Source organism: Panthera onca, chromosome E3 (assembly GCF_046562875.1).
Source record: "Panthera onca isolate mPanOnc1 chromosome E3, mPanOnc1 haplotype 2, whole genome shotgun sequence".
In the NCBI taxonomy this organism is placed as follows: Eukaryota; Metazoa; Chordata; class Mammalia; order Carnivora; family Felidae; genus Panthera; species Panthera onca.
The window spans coordinates 19,724,241-19,741,155 of NC_138354.1; the positions used below are offsets into that span (position 1 = coordinate 19,724,241).

Sequence of the window (16,915 nt, forward strand, 5' to 3'; positions counted from 1 at the left end):
AAAGGGAAACCGCCCCTTTACTAAGATGGCAGGCTCGGGCCCTTTACCAACATGGCCGGCGGCCCGCGTGGATGGGCGGCGAGCGCCGGGCGGGGACGGGCGGGGGCGGGGCCAGGCGGGAGCCGTCAGGTGCGGCCCCGCCCCGCGCCCCCCCACCCTCTCCCCGCTCGATTCCGGATTGGTCCGGTTCCAGCGCCGCAGCCCGGCGGCCGCGCCGTGGGGCCGCGCCGGGCGCTCGCCACTTCCGGCGCGTTGGGGCTGTTGGTCGGGGGCGGCCGCGCGGCGCGAGCGGGCGGCTCCGGGGCGGGCGCGCGCGCAGGGATGCTCCGGGGGGCGGCGGCGGCGGCGGCCGTGTGGGCTGAGGCGGCGAGGACAGCGCGGGCCCCCGGGCCTCTACCCTGAGCCGGCCGCCGGGGCTGCGCCGCCGAGGCCCCTTCAGCCTCCGCCCCTTCAGCCTCGGGGCCCGGCCCGCAGCCGCTTCTGAACGCGGAGGCCGGGAGCCCCTGCCTGGGCCCGGAGCCTCCCCTCGGGGGTCGGGCCCGGGCGGGGGGCCCCGAGCCGCTGCCCTCCTCGCCGGCCTCCGAGCCCCATTTCCTGCTTTTTCAGTTTCCTTGGGGAGGGGCGGGTGGGTCTAGATGAATTTGTTCCGGGGGTCCCCGGCGAGGCGGGCCGGGGGGCCGAGCTCTTTTTAGAGGGTCCCCGCGGGGCCCGGGTGGGGCAGCGGTTGTCTTTGCATGGGCGGGGGACTTCCCGAACCTGCCGGGACCATGACCTGAACTGTGCGAGCGGGACGTGTCCGAAGCTCGAGAGCCAGCTCACCTGAGCCGCCCCTCCCCCGGCCAGCATGGTAAGTGGGGTCCGAGCCCCTTCCCGCCCCGGTGCCCGGCCCGAGGGGTGGGAGCGGGCCCCGGGACTGCTGAGCCATCGCTTCTCCTCGGGGCGGGGAGAGGCGCGTGCCGAGCCCAGCAGTGACACATGCGTGCAGGCTTTGCAGCCCCGGCTCGGCGCTCCCATCCCCCCCCCCCTCCCTTCCCCTCCCCCCCCTCCCTTCCCCTCCCCCCGGGATGTCTCAGGACTGGGAGGGACCTGGAAACGCAGCCGGCACTCCCCTTGCATCTGGCGTTTGCCTCTCTCACAATGTGGCATGTTTGACGGGGGCTCTCCTGTATTTATTGAGGGCTTACTATGTGCTGAGCGACTGACCTGTGTTATTTAATGAGCACACCAGCTCTCTCCTGAAGTGGGGAGACTGAGGCACAGAGCAACTAATAACCCAGCTCAAGGTCACTCTTACGTGACCGTGGCGCGATTTGAACCTAGGCACTTTGACTTCAGAGCTTGTGTTAGGTAGAACACACAGAGCTGGATTTGGGGGCTTGCTGTCGGCGTATAAACGAGGAAACGGGTTGCGATTTGCAGAGGTCACTGATCTGGATAACAGCAAAGTCGGGAACAGGGGTGCTCTTTTGACACCCAGTCTGTTGTTCTTTCTGCTTCGTGCTCTGGCCTTTTCCCTGGTAGTGCTTGGAAAACTATTCATCCTTCCACATCCAGCTCAGAAGCCACCTCTTCTGAAGATACTTGCCACGTTTTTCAGACCCATAGACACTCTCAGTATTCCCTTAGATTTATGTACTCCCGTCTATTTATTAAGCCTTTTGTCTTTTTTGTTGTAATTGTTTCTGAGCCTTATCTCTCTACGGCAGTAGATTCAGTTCTCTCAAAGATGAAATTGAACCTTTATCTGCCCCAACTCCTGGTACATAGTAAGCCCTTGGGGGAGCGGTTGACTGCTCAGCCTGTGTCTTGTGCGCTTCCAGAGAAGGAAGTGTTCTTCAGGCTGCCCAGTTTACCCCTGTTGGGGATTTCGTGGAGAAAGGGACACAGTGACATCTGTGATCTAGACGTTCAGGCCAGTGGGATTTTTAAAACACTCAAGGAGCCTGTGGGTGTTGTGTTAGGTTCTGGGCATAGAGGGACAACCTCAGGCATAGGCCTTGTCTTCGTGGGGCTTAGGCCATTAATGGTGAGCAGCACTGTGTGGTAGGTCCTGTGTGTCATGGAGTGGCAGACCAGTTAAGCTCTCTGAGTCCCAATTTCATCTGTAAAATGTGGAGTTAGGAACGCCCTAATGAATAATCCAAAGATTTAGTGAGTGATGAAAATAATACTCGGTATTTCTTCCTTCAGTTGTTCTTTCAAATTAATTTTCTTGTTTTTCTTTTTTAGATTGTAAAATACACAGAACATAAAATGTACCATTTTAATGATTTAAAAAAATTTTTTTTTCTTAACGTTTATTTATTTTGGAGAGAGAGACAGCCCGACAGAGCAGGGGAGGGGCGGAGAGAGAGAGGGAGACCCAGAATCGGAAGCAGGTTCCAGGCTCCGAGCTGACAGCACAGAGCCTGATGCGGGGCTTGAACCCACAAACTGTGAGATCCTGACCTGAGCCAAAGTCGGATGCTCAACGGACTGAGTCACCCAGGTGCTCCGCATTTTAATGATTTTTAAGCGTACAGGTCAGCAGCATTAAGCGCACTTGACCCTTGAGCAACCTGGGGGTCATGGGCACTGACCTCCATGCAGTGGAGAATCGTGTATAACTTTGGACTCCCCCGAAACTTTACTATTAGTCTCCCCGGAAGCCTTACTGATAACGTTAACAGTTGATGAACGTTTATTTTGTATGTTATGTGTATTATATACTGTATTTTTTTTTTAACAATTATTTATTATTGAGAGAGAGCGAGATAGAGCATGAGCAGGGGAGGGGCAGAGAGAGGAGGAGACACAGAATCCGAAGGAGGCTCCAGGCTCTGAGCTGTCAGCACAGAGCCTGACACAGGGCTCGAACTCACAAACCGGGAGACCATGACCTGAGCCAAAGTCGGACGCTTAACCGACTGAGCTACCCAGGTGCCCCTATATACTGTATTCTTAACAAGAAAGTAAGCTAGAGAAAAAAGTCAATCAGAAAATCATAAGAGGAAATACGTTCAAAACCACGTTGTTCAAGGGTCACTGTACATTCACATGGTTGTGCTTTCATCCCCAGAACTTTTTTCATCTCACAAAACTGAAACTGCATCCATTAGGCAATAACTTCATTCCTTTCTCCCCCATCCCCTGGTGACCACTATTCTATTTTCTCTCTCTGTGAATTTGACTCTGTATCTCATATAAGTGGAACCATACAGTATTGGGTCTTTTCGTGACTGCTTATTTCACTGACTATCATGTCCTGGAGGTTCAGCCATGTTGTGGCATGTGTCAGAAATTCCTTCATTTTAACACTGAGTAATCTTCTATTGTGGGTGTAAACTCACATAAAACTCCTATAAGCTCATATTTTGTGCGTCCAGTCATCTGTTGATGGACACCTGGGTTAACTTGCACCTTTTGACTTGTGAGTAATGCTGCTGTGCATAGGGGTGTCCCAATCTTTCAGTGGATTTTAAGTCCCCACTATACGGCAGGCTCTAGGGAATGTCAGATGAAAAAGCAGATAAGCTCCTCCCCTCGGGGAGTTTGCAAAGAATGTTGCTTTAGGACCCCGGGCAGACTTTTATTGGTTATTGACTAAGCTAGCCCAGCACCCTTGCATTCAGATTTCATTAATAGGCAGGCAGAGCATCCTGAAAATGGGCACCTGGGAGCAATTATTGTAAAGTAGTTGACTTCATGTTTACCTTGTATGTCTTTTTCTGGGGGGGGGGGTAAGTTTCAAGTGAAGGTTTTTGTAACCTAGACCTCACATACTTAAGCACCCGGGGGGGGGGGGGTGGCCACAATGGATGTGACGAGAAAAGGATCTTTTTTTTTAAATTAAAAAAAAAAAATTTTTTTTTAAACGACTTTATTTTGAGAGAGAGTGTGCAAGCAGGGAGGGGCAGAGGGAGGGAGGGAGGGGAGGGAGAGGGAGTGAGAGAGAGAGAGAGAGAAAGAGAGAGAAAATCCCAAGCAGTCTCTGTGCCTTCACAGAGCCCAACTTGGGGCTTGAACTCATGAACCACGAGATCATGACCTGAGCCAAAATCAAGAGTCAGAGGCTTAACCAGTTGAGCCACCCAGGCGCCCCGAGACTAGGACCTTCTAATCACAACATTTTTTCAGTTCTGACGCCAGGGGTTCATATCCTGTAGGTATCCCAGGGTCGGGTGTGGACGGGGCAGGCCTTGTCCTCAGAATGCAAGGAAGTTGTTGCCAGGTGTGTATTTTACAGGAGGAGGAGCTTTTCCCTGGGATCACAGCTCTTTCTTTATTCCGGGAACTTTTTCCTCACTCTTAACATTTTTACTTTTAATTAAGGGCATTAGTTGACACGTTTGAGCCTTTTTAATGTCTCCTTTGTAAAACTTCAATTCTGATGAGATGAAAATGGTGTAATAGGAGAAAACCACCATTTGTTGTGTGTCTGCTATAAGCTAGCTGTTTCTCATTTGTTCATTTTTCTTGTGGTCAGTCATTCAGTATCTGTATCTGGTCTGGTTTACTGGAGCAGCCCTGCGAGGTCACATTGTTACGAGGGGGGGAAATGACACCTGATGGAGGTACCTGGGTGGAGCTGGCATTTGGACCAGGGCGCTCTACTCCAGAGCCTGTGCTTTTGGTAGTTCAGATCTTTCTCGATTTCCAGTGGGGTTGTGTCCTGATAAACTCCACGTAAGTTGAATATATTGTAAGTCAAAATGCATTTACTATCGAACATCACAGCTTAGCCTAGCCTACCTTAAACGTGTTCAGAATACGTAAGTTAGCCTACAGTTGCACAAAATCACCTAACACAAAGCCTGTCTTACAACAGAGTGTTGAATATCTCACGTCATTTGCTGAATATCGTACTGAAAAGAATAGAATGGTTGTGGGTGTATCAGTGGTTGACCCCGCTGATCGTGTGGCTGACTGGGAGCAGCGGCTGACTGCCACCGCCCAGCGTCAGGAGAGAATTTCGTACTGCGTGTCACTAGCCTGGGAAAAGATCCAAAGTCAGAATTTGAAGTATGGTTTCTACTGACCGCGCATCGCTTTTGCGTCCTCCTGAAGTCGGACCATTGTAAGTCGGGGACTGTCTGCGCCTTGTGCTGCTGCACGTGGAAGATCATGGAACAGGATGGGGGCTGTCACCCGACTACATTTTGTTGGGTTCTGAGGTAGATAGTGATGGGGGCCGGGAAGTATGGATATTTCCTTTAAACCCTCCCTCTAGGAGGTATCTTGACCTGCAGATTTAGAGCCAGTTAAAAAACAAGATTCGTAGTTGCAGTACAGAATCACTAGAACAGCTGTACTGTAACTACATTTGATTAATTCATTGGTGTGTTGTTGTTGTTGAATTTCGGCGAGTTCTGAAGTGATGTAATATCTTGAGGTTCCCACTCCTCTGAAGAGTGGTTACTTCATATTGAATGAGCTGTTGGTTATTGTGGAAGTTTTGTGCAAAATCAAGTTCTTGCTTAAGTTAGTGTTTTTCTAGTTGCTTAGAAAAGTGCTTTGGTTACAAGGACTTCTTATGTTTTTGAATGTTGCCTTCTGTGAGTGGTCCCGAAGACGGAGGCTAAATCACACCTTCCGTTTGGCCACTCAAATGGTGTGTCATCCCCTTGTTCGTTAATGGTGTCACGTGGCGCACCGAGCCCTGGGAGGTATGAAGAGCCGTGACGTTGCGGACAGATGCCAGGGAAAGGTTCAGAAGTACTCAGGCTCTGTCGTCCGCAACGCAGCTAGAGCTGGGCTGGGAAGCAGGTCAACTAGCCAAGAAATGACATTGCTCAAATGATGGAATTACTTTACTGGTAAAAACACAAACTCTGTAATGCATAGAGAAGTAATTCTCTACGGTGAGCGAGAGCTTTTTAGTGCCTCAGTTCATTCATAAAATAATTTATTGATTTCCCATGTCAAGCGTACAATCCTAGGTACTGTGGATATAAGAATATAATAGTTAATACTTACAGGGCTTAGCATACACCACATATTTTACATATGTTCACTCATTTTCTTTTCTAAGCAATGCCAGGAGGTAGAGGCTATTTTTATTTCTCATTTTATGGATTAAAACATCCAAAGCCCTGAGAGGTTAGGCACCTTCCCAAGGTCACATTGTGACTGAGTGGTGGAACCGGGATTCAAAGCCAGGCAGTCTGGCTCCAGAGTCAGAGCGGAGTCAGAGCTCGAAACTGTTACACTTTGACCCCAAGAGGGTTAGTATTGCCCTGTCCTCTAGGAGCCAGTTTAGTGAGGCAGATGGGACTGTCTCCCGGTGATTACAAGAGACTGTGATAAGGGTGATAGAAGAAGAATGCATTGGTGCAAAAGGCAGCATATCTGAGGGAGACTCACTGAGGAGAGGGGCCAGGGAGGGTTTCCCAGGAAGCGTATTGGAATCTTGAAGGGTTAGGAAAAGTTGTCTGCAGATAGTTACAAAGATCAGATAGGTATCCCTAAAGATAACCAAAAACAGGTGTCAAGGGAAAGTGAAGGAAGGAATTAAGGTAACATTTGTTGAGTGCCTACGACTTTGTAGGGCTTTAGGTACTTGTAGGACACAAACATGTTATTTCTTCTCATTGTAAATACCTTTACCTCTGCTGCCCAGGCCGGCTTCTGCCCTGTTTCTTTGCTCCCCTTTGCAATAGAACTCTGGGGAAGAGTGCTCTCTAATTCCTCACCTTCCATTCTGTCTGCCTCGCACATCAAGGCGCATCAAGGTTCTTCTGTCCACTGGTGCTACAGCTGAGATGATTAGTTCCCAAGCCCTCTCCACGGCTCCCACGCCTTCACATCCTGCTTGCTTGCTTTTTGTGGCATTTACCTTAAAATTTTATTTATTTATTTATTTATTTTTTTTGAGAGAGAGTATGCAGGCAGGGGAGGCAGAGAGAGAGAGAGAGAGAGGGAAAGGGAAGGAGGGAGGGAGGGGGAGAGAGAGAGAGAGAGAGAGAGAGAGAGAATATATATCCCAAGCAGGCTTTGCTCCATCTCATGAACTGTGAAATCATGACTTGAGCCAAAATCAAGTCAGACACCCAACCCACTGAGCCACCCAGGCGCCCCCCCCCCTCCCCTTTGAAGTGAGCTTTATGCTCAATGTGGGGCTTGAACTCATGACACTGAGATCAAGAGTCGAGTGCTCTAGGGACTGAACCAGCAAGGCCCTGTGTAACATTGACCATTTGAAAACATTTTATATACTTGATGTTATTTATGAGGTCTGTTTCTTGTTATCTCCTTCTGCTAAAATGTTAACTCTATAGAGCTGGGGATCTTCACTTTGTTCACTGATGAATGGCAAGAATCTGGAACAATTTCTGGCAGAGTAGACAGTTACATTGTAGGAATGCTGTGGATGTGTTGCGTGTTCAAAGGGCCGTTAGAGAGCTGGAGTAAGCTAGGTTCCCCGTGCCCAATAGAACTTGCCGAGAGAGGATATTTCAGAAGAGAAGGGTGTAGCTAATGTTCAAACCATTGAATAGACTGGTTTGGCCATGGTGGTTTGTGTTATGTAATAGCTGGAGAGAAAGCCATAAAGGTGGTTTATGACCAGGTTATGGAGGGCCTTCCGTAGGGAGTTTGGTTTTGTTGGCTGGTTTTTCCTTAAAGGAAAACCATCTGCCGCGTACAGGTTAGATTGGTGTGGGAAACCAGACATGACACCTTGCCTGTATGGCCGTGCCAAAGGTCGGTTTTTAGGTGTGGAATTAGAGTGAGGAAGACTTGAGCGAGAGAGTTGTCATTTTTTAAAAAGTGGGTTCCAGAGTTAAGGGATAAAGAAAAGGGAAAAAACTCAAGTTGACTTTGGGAAACTGGTGTTTGGGAATAGTGGAGGTTTTAATTAATTGGTGATTTGGATTTGGTGGAATGGAGTAGGTGACAGGTAAAGAAACGGACAGGAAGATGACAGGAGAGAGGCCCCATGCAGATAAAATAAGGGGTTTGCTCTGGAAGGAGGTGGGCATTTGCCACGTTGAGATGCAGGTGATTGGCATCGGGCAGGACAAAGGTCTTGACGATTGACGAAGCGGAATCGTTGACATACGTGTCCAAGTCAAGGAAGATGTGACAGCATGGGCTTGGGTGAAAAGGGAGGGGGCTCCTGAGCTTGTAGCTGCTGTCCTCCCGCACCTTTTGTGACCCATCGCGGACTGACTTTGTGTCTTCACCACTTTTCGAGATCACCTGTAACTTGTGGGTGCTGACACCAGTATAAGCGGCCTCTTTTCAGTCCTTGTGCCTTTCTGACCTGCCTTTGGCAACCCCTGGACTTCTTTTTCGTTTCTGAAACACTTTTTTTCCCTTGCCCCCCATGATATTACTGTCCTGGTTCAGTCTTCCTTGGTCTTCTCATGGCTTCCGCTAGGACCTGGGTGCCAGTGAGGACTCAGCCTCACTCTCCAGCCGTTGGTCTCCACCTGAGTGTCCTGGAGGCACTCGAAGCCTGTCTGAGCCAAGTCCACCGTCTTTATCTCAGGTTAGCGCCTCCTCCCACCTGCCCTGCGTCTGTTCATGACCTTATTTGCTGTACACTTAAGGGGGAAACCTGAGTCATCTTTAACTTCCTCTTTACCTTATGCCTCTAGACTTGGGGATGCTCTGCTGACCTGTGTTCTGACCCCCGCCCTTCCCTCCATTCCCTCCACTTCGGTCAGGGTTGTCTCTTGCTTTCAGTCTTGGTGTCTCGACGGCTTCCAGGTTCTCCCTCTGCCATTCCATCTTTTGTATTCCTGCCAGAGCCACCTCTTGGAGCTCGGATGGAAGTGTGCCATTCGACCCCAAATCATTCAGAGCAGAGACCCAAGCTTTCCACAGAGCGGCGGGAAGCACTTGGGCCCTGGATTTTCACAGTTTCACTTTTAGTCCTCTCAGTACGGATGAAGATGATGTATTAAATGCTTACAGTGATGTATTTGGAATATCTTTTAAAGACTTGCCAAATTATACATGTTCCCTAGCCACAGCAAACCACCTGTCGTTCCCAGAACACTGAGTACTCTTCATACTTCTGTCTTTGCTCGGTGCTGTTCCCTCTGCTCTAATGTCCTTTTCTTCATTTTTGCAGGTGACACCTTCCCCACCATTTCAAGGTCACCATAAACACCTTTCTAAGGCTTTTCAGCTAGTAGTTCAGCATTTATCATCTTTGAATACAGTTATGTTTTTTCTTTTGACTTTTATTATTTTGATATATTGTTTTTTATTATATAGGAATTACAGGACTACATGCTTCTAGTGTCAATTCAGAAGCGTGAGGAGCACAGTGTGAGATCTTCGACTCGTTTTCTTTTAGTCCCACTCCAAGTCTGCGGGTGGGGAGGATTAGATCTTTGTCTTTAAGAGTCTGTGTCAGGGTGAGTCTTAGGCCTCTTTGCATTTCCAGCCTCTTTGCATTTCCAGCATCTGTAAGCATTCTGTAGATACTGAGGCAGTCAAAAGAGTCAGGTGTTAAAAGAAAAATTCAAGAAGGTCAAGGAGGCCTTAGACTGTAGTAAATGACAGTGGCAGTTTTTGGAGAGTGTGGTAAGATTGTAAGAGTATGAATGTAGTAGGCACCCTGTTTTTCCAAAACCTACACGCTCACAAACAGGCGCCCTGTTTTTCCAAAGCCAGCACACTCGCATGACAGCATTTTCCCCCTAGACGCGTAGAGGTGGGGAACAGCGAGCCGGGGAAGTTGTTAGAAATGCTGTGTAGATGGTGTGCTTAGGGGGAGGCTCCGGCCACCAATTGCTGCTGGAAGAACTGTTGGGGCGCAGTGGGGATGGGGTGTGGTGAGGGAGGGGTTGTGGATACTGAGGAAACTCACGGCGCAGAGGGAAGTGAGGGAGGTGGCAGGAGGCTGATGGGAAAGGAAGGAAGCTGGGGGTCAGAGGGAGCAGAAGGTCTGTGTGTGTTTCATAATTACACTCCACAGCAGCCATTGTCGATGGGCCCTCACGTTCACTGCGTACGGTACCTCCTTTAATTTAATGACAGCGCTGCAAGGTGGGTCTCCTCTGTTCTCATTGCACAGTTGGGAAGATGAGGACACTGAGGGTCAGGGAGGATAATGTAAGTACCTCGTTCAAAATTACACAGCAGGTTGATAGAAATGCGATTCAGACCCAAGGTTCTAACTCCACAGCCCGTGTTTTGTTTTTTTTTTTTTTTTTTGACATCACTAGGTTGTTTCTTCTTCCCCTTCCTCCTCCTCCTCCTCCCTCCTCCCCCCTCCTCCCCCCTCCTCCTCCCTCCTCCCCCTCCCCCTCCCCTCCCTCCCTCCTCCCCCCCTCCCTCCCTCCCTCCTCCCTCCCTCCTCCTCCCTCCCTCCCTCCCTCCTCCTCCCTCCCTCCCTCCTCCCCCCTCCCCCTCCCTCCCTCCCTCCTCCCCCTCCTCCCTCCCTCCCTCCTCCTCCTCCTCCTCCTCCTCCTCCTCCACTAGGTTTCTTCTTAAGCCAGTGCACATTTACAGAGACATATTTACTCGAAATGTAGTCCAGCTGGGTGTATTGTCCCAGGAAAAACAGTGCATCTAGTCATCTAACCTTAAAACTTGTAAAGTAATAGGGCAAGATGGTCAAAACTTTGCTCATAACTGAGGAGAAACTAGGTATCTGCATGTCCTCTACTGTGATAGACTAGAGAAAGCATGACTCTTGAGGGCACAGTGGTAGCTGGATCCCATCACAGCACATCAGCAGAAAGGACAGTGGCTTGATTTCTTTATGCAGGTCAGTTGACCTAAGTCCATTAGGTTTAGCTTATGTGGGAGCTCATTTACATTAGAGTAGCCTGTTTACATAAGGGTTATCATGAAAAAGATCTCTGGTCTCAGACTCCCTGAAGAGGTAAAGGTATTTTATTAGCTAAATGCAGCTGGGGAAACAAAAAAAAAAAATCACTGGTTTCTAAATTGGTTAGTAATTAAGTAGACCTGGGAAGATCGTTCCATCTCTCTATTTAAAAAAGAGTAACCAGGGCGCCTGGGTGGCTCGGTCGGTTAAGCGTCCGACTTCGGCTCAGGTCATGATCTCACGGTCTGTGAGTTCGAGCCCTGTGTCGGGCTCTGTGCTGACAGCTCAGAGCCTGGAAGCTGCTTTAGATTCTGTGTCTCCCTGTCTCTGACCCTCCCCCATTCATGCTCAGTCTCTCTCTGTCTCAAAAATAAATAAACGTAAAAAAAAAAAATAAAAAAGAGTAACAACTGGATAGTTTTTTATAAGAATGACATGTGCTTTTTAAAAATCAGGCGTTACAGGTGCAAAGAATATGGCAAAAGAAATCACCCCTAATCCTACTACCCTAAAGTATAATTAGCATCATATAAATATCTGTATGTCTTTGTAGATATGTGTTATCTGGATAGGCGAGATGGAATCCTAAAGTTCTTTCATTTCAAAAGTGATCATGCTGATTTGGGGGATCACTTTTTTTTTTTTTTTTTAATTTTTTAACGTTTATTTTTGAGAGAGAGAAGAGACAGAACGTGAGCAGGGGAGGGGCAGAGAGAGGGGGAGACACAGAATCCGAAGCAGGCTCCAGGCTCTGAGCTGTCAGCACAGAGCCTGACGTGGGGCTCGAACTCATGAACTGCGAGATCATGACCTGAGCTGAAGTCGGATGCTTAACCGACTGAGCCACACAGGCACCCCTGAAGAATCATGTTAGTTTTAAAATAAAAGAAAAATCAATTAATTGTTGCATTTTTTTTTTTAAAGCTTTACTTTCTGGAGTAATTAAATACAGAAATTTGCAAAAGGAGGTCCACAAGTTCCCAGTGGTGACATCTTCCATAGCTGTGTGCAATAGCAAAACCAGGAAGTTGACGTTGGTGCCTGTCAGTTACCGACTGGACTGGAGACCTTACTTAGTTTTCACCTGTTTTTAACCTGCACTCACTTGTGTGTATGGTTCTGTGCAGCTTGGTCCACGTGCTGATGGATGTAACTGCACCGCAGTCAAGGTCCAGAGCTGCCCCAGCACCACAGAACTCCTCAAGCCTAGTACTCTCTGTGTCCTGCCCCCACCCCCCAGCATCCACTCATCTCTCTCTCCCTCTAGCTTTGTCAGTTTGAGGACAGTGTAGGAGTGTAATCCGTGTGTGACCTTAAGAGATTGACTGTTTTCATAAGCATGGCACCCTTGAGGGGTCACTTGCATTTCATAGCAAATAAAGAAAGCAATGAAACTGAACAAGGACTTGTCAGATTTCAAGTAAATCTTTGCTTCAGTAATTATTAGCTTTTGATAAATCCGTGGAGGTTAAGAGAAAAGATTATGAAAGACTTCAACAAGATGGAGTCATTTTTATTTTATCTACTAATTTTATTTTATTTTTAAATAAGCTACAGCCCAACGTGGGGCTTGAACTCAACAACCCCAAGATTAAGAGTCCCATGCTTCATTGACTGAGCCAGCCAGGCATCCCAAGAAGATGGCCTCAATTTTTTTTAACGTTTATTTTATTTGTTTAGAAAGAGCGAGAAAGAGTGTGAGCAGGGGAAGAGGCAGAGAGAGGGAGAGAATCTCAAGTAGGCTCTCTGTGCTGTCAGTGCAGAGCCCAGTGAGGGGTTCAATCTCACAAATCGTGAGATCATGACCTGAGCGGAAATCAAGAGTCAGATGCTTAATTGAACCACCCAGGTGCCCCCATTTTTTTAATGTTTATTTTGAGAGAGTGTGCACACTCACGCATGAGCAGGGGAGGGGCAGATAGAGGGTGAGAGAGAATCCATCCCAAGTAGGCTTCATGCTTGGTGCAGAGCCAGACATGGGGCTTGATCCCACGACCGCAAGATCATGACCTGAGCCAATATCAAAGTTGAACGCTTAACCGACTGAGCCACCTAGGCACCCCAAGATGGCATCATTTTTAATAAATGTATTCCATGTTTCAGTTCTAGGCAGTATCAGTGACCTTAATAATAGGAAAAATAAGAACATTTGCACTTCTTCTGTTTTCCCCTTCTCATTGTTGATTGTTGTTTTACGTTACTTTAGAGCATTTATAATTTGTTCCGTAACCATAATTTCCTCAGTATTTAGTTTTAGTTTTAGATTTTAAGGATTCATTGTTCTCCACTGGTTCTTTGAACTGTGGTCTTTTCATACCTGAAGTCTTTTTTCTTTTTAAGTTTATTTATTTAACAAATAATAGAGAAAGACACAGAGAGAGAGAGAGAGAGAGAGAGAGCGCGTGCGCGTGCCAGTGGGGGGAGGGGCAGAGAGAGAGGGGACAGAGGATCTGAATGCAGCAGGCTTTTTGCTGAAAGCAGTGAGCCCGATGTGGGGCTCGAACTCATGAACCGTTAAGATCATGACCTGAGCCAAAGTCAGACACTTAACCAACTGGGTCACCCAGGTGCCCCTCCATATCTCCTATCTTTAATTCATCTTCCTGTTGGCTAGATTTGATTGTCAGTTTTTAAAAAGGGTGACTTATTTGGTGAAATAATGCTTTTATACTTGAAGGATATCTTGGCTAGGTATAAAATTCTTGGTTTACACTCTTTCCTTCAGATTCTTAGATATTCTCGGATTGAGTGAGATATTCTGGGATTGGTCCTTTTAATCTGTTCAGCATTGATTAGCTGATAATTTCTTTTCATAGAGTTTTTGGTTGCTATATTCCCTAAATTATTTCATGTTTGAAAATGCCTGCCTGTTGTTCTTATCCATAAATACTCATGGGTCATACATTCTTTTCTGAAGAATTTTGTTGATACTTACCGTTTTTTTGCCATTGAATGATGTTGTGTGGACAAGTGTGTTTAGCCTAATTCATATAATGCTGTCCCTTTACCCCAGTTAGAGATAGCTTGCCTTTTTTTGCATGGTTGTTAGAAGAAATCTATGTTGCTGAAGTTCAGTCTCAATTAGGATATCTTTTAGTGTGGATTATTATTTTTTTTTGTTATCATTTTGCCCAAGAACGTGGTATGCCTGCCTTAAGGCATAAGTTCCCTAATGTTGGCTATTTTAGATTTCTGGTGCTTGGTACTAATACTGTAGTAAACACATTGAATACATCTTTGTCCACTTTGTGAGATAGTAGGATAAATTTCTAGAAGAATTGTGGAGCAAACCGTGTATTTAAAAATTCTGGTAGATGGTGCTATTCCTACAAAATTAGGAGTTTCTACTCTCATTAATGGGATACTTCCTGTTTTCCTATCTTCTAGCCAACCATTAAAACTTTTTAATGTGAGAGGTGAAAATGGCATATCAGGAATTACATGTGGGATCCTTTCTTTGTAAGTGAAGTGGAACATCTTTTGATATTTTATTGCCATGTGCATTTTTTCCCATGTCTGCTGACCATTTTTGGTCTCCAGATCTTTGTACATTTTTCTGTTGGGTCAGCCAACAATTAAAAAGAATGTAATTTGGCTGAATTTTAGAATCGATAAAATTATGTTTGGAATGGCTTGCACATTTGGTCGATGGCTCTCATGCTGCTGATTTTTTTTTTTTTTTAAAGTTTATTTATTTTTGAGACAGAGAGAGAGCATGAACGGGGGAGGGTCAGAGAGAGAGAGGGAGACACAGAATCGGAAACAGGCTCCAGGCTCCGAGCTGTCAGCACAGAGCCTGACGCGGGGCTTGAACTCACGAACCATGAGATCATGACCTGAGCCGAAGTCGGACGCTTAACCGACCAAGCCACCCAGGTGCCCCTCATGCTGCTGATTTTAGTCAGAATAAGAGCACTAACATTTCACATATGCTAATATTGTAGACCTGACTAACATGATTGTCTTAGTGATGGGACTGTGTAATCTCATCATTTTCTAAACTTTTGTCTGATGATCCATGTGGTTAAGACAATATTCTTCCCCGCTTGGCTTCATGTTTGTCATAACATAATGTGAGAACAAGTTTAATTGTAGGAAAGCAATTCCATGGCCGGAAAGCTGCGGAGCTCACCTTGGTGAAGAGATTTTTCTGGTAATCATTTGTTAACTGGGTTTGTGAACCAGAGTGTGAATTTAGAATGCTAAAGGATACATGAAGTAATTTCATAAGGGAGTTTACCAGTCATGCTTAGGGTTTCTCTGATTTTCTACTGAGATTCCCCTAATGGCAGAGAACACCTATACCTGGTTAAAGGAAGGCACCTGTCCTGGGGCTATAGGTCACGGCCGCTCTCTGTGAATCTGAAATGTCTTGAATCTCTTGGGTTGACTTTAAACATATACTGTTTAAAAATCAATGCATGTATTCTTTCTTCCTTCCTCTCCTCTCTCCCCACCTTTCTGGCCTCCCCAGTCTTCACAAGCAAATTAAAGACCCAGGCACACACGTTATCTTTGAGGATAACACCAGGTGGCCTTCAGCTCATTTTGCCGTGGGGGCGACTGGTCTGTTTCCAGACCTTTGTGGACAGACATGCTTTGCTGAGAGGTGCTAACAAATCCCATCCTCGTGTAACTGTGAAGGAGACTTCTTACGAAGAGAAGAAACTTAAGGCTTTTAAAGACCTCGAAGAAATATCAGAAGACATTTTGAGAAAAAGAATCCCCTTTTATACCTTGATAGTGAACAGATTGAAAGTGAAAGGACTTGCGTGGACCGCTTTTATCGGCACACTCCATAGGATCCTTGACATTTAACACTTGTGGTTTTGATGATTGTCGGTGACCTTCAAAGCCTTTGATAAGTCATTTTTTTTTTTTTTTAAAGATGTGTCTTGCAGTGTCTAGAACAAGTTACCTAGCTGGCTAGTGAGTGGCCCAGCTGACCTCCTAGCTCAGTGCAGCCTGTGGGTTCTTTACCATTCAGCGTTGTGACTAGGGCGTTATAAAAGTCTTCACTACTTTATGGAAGATAATCCGCCAAAGAAATTCAACTCACGGAATTGGTAATGCAAATGAAAAGATAAGAAGTTAAAGTTCTTAGTGAGGAAATAGAAGTTATGGATAAATTCACGAGTTGAATGTTAAGTTTGGGGTCTTGGATTCACCATGCCCTAGGTGTAGAAAGAAGGGAAAGCAGTTCATAATACTGGTGGCGTGCTAGGCCTCTGAAGATCTTGCTGATGATGTAAGGAAAGTTGAAAAGACATTTAATTTCAGGTGGGAAGTCTGTGCACGGATGTGTGTGTGCTTTGTAATACTTCACCCAAATGGAAAGTCGGGAGGTGAGTTTGGGGAGTTGCTTGTGATAGAGTTGCAAAATAATTGGGAACTCATCTGGTCTACAGTTATTGAATGTGAGGGTGGAAAAGGGTGAAGAAAAGTTCTAGAAGTTTATAACTTCTGGAAGTTTCTAACCCTGGATGAGAAATGATTACTGTCCTGGGGGATGAGTGCAAAAATAGAGCCTTGTAAGAGGTACTCCTGTACTTTGAAAATAAAATAAAAGCCCTGGCCAAATTGGAGAGTTGTAACCGGGAAGGCTTCCGGAAGGAGGTGACACTGGGGCTAGGTTTCAGAGCAGAAGGAGGAAGTCACTAGGCAAAGAATTTGGGGCTTGAGGCGCAGAAGCAGAAGGGCCATTTCGGGCAGATGGAGCCACAGCTACATGTGGAAGAGGGGTCAGTTCACAGCAAGGAAAGCTTTGAAATGTTGAAGAACAGGACGCCCGCCTGGCAGCACTGGTGATTTCTGTGAAGACTGCGACTCCAGAGGCTTTTATTTAGTTCGTGACGAAAGGAGCCCTGTGCTTTTGTACAGCCCAGGAAATTATTCACGTACATTCTGCATTCTGATTTTAGAGAAAGACAACGTAAGGGATCTATCAGGGATTTACGTATTTAATTGAAACATTGTACTTGGAAGTAATTTTAGACCCGAAGGGTTGCACAAATAGTGTGTGGGGCTCCTGTGTGCTTTTCTCCCGTGGGGATTTAGTTTTACACAGAGCTGTAGTCATCCAGCCTTCCAAGATCTGTGGCCAGTGAGTTAGGTCGGTTTCTGTAGCGTCTTCTTTCTTGTACCATT

The 16,915-nt window shown here is 46.7% G+C and overlaps 1 protein-coding gene and 1 long non-coding RNA gene across 9 annotated transcripts in view; both read left to right on the plus strand.

The window, feature by feature from the left end:
- The first annotated feature begins 239 nt into the window (after positions 1 to 239).
- Positions 240 to 16,915, plus strand: part of XPO6 (exportin 6) — a 103,582-nt gene continuing 86,906 nt past the window's right edge. For 3 of the 8 annotated variants that reach the window (XM_078440051.2, XM_078440049.2, XM_078440054.2), the window contains exon 1: positions 9,847 to 10,047. In XM_078440051.2, the coding sequence (XP_078296177.1) occupies positions 10,018 to 10,047 (30 nt within the window). In that variant the 5' untranslated portion in view covers positions 9,847 to 10,017. Of the gene's footprint in view, positions 848 to 9,842; positions 10,048 to 16,915 lie in introns of those variants that run through there. The other 5 variants (XM_078440047.1, XM_078440052.2, XM_078440050.1 and 2 more) reach the window with 4 other exon arrangements.
- On the plus strand, positions 10,397 to 15,436 carry LOC132689260 (uncharacterized). Its single transcript, XR_009614942.2, has 2 exons — positions 10,397 to 14,227; positions 15,243 to 15,436. It is a non-coding gene; the product is annotated as an uncharacterized LOC132689260 (long non-coding RNA).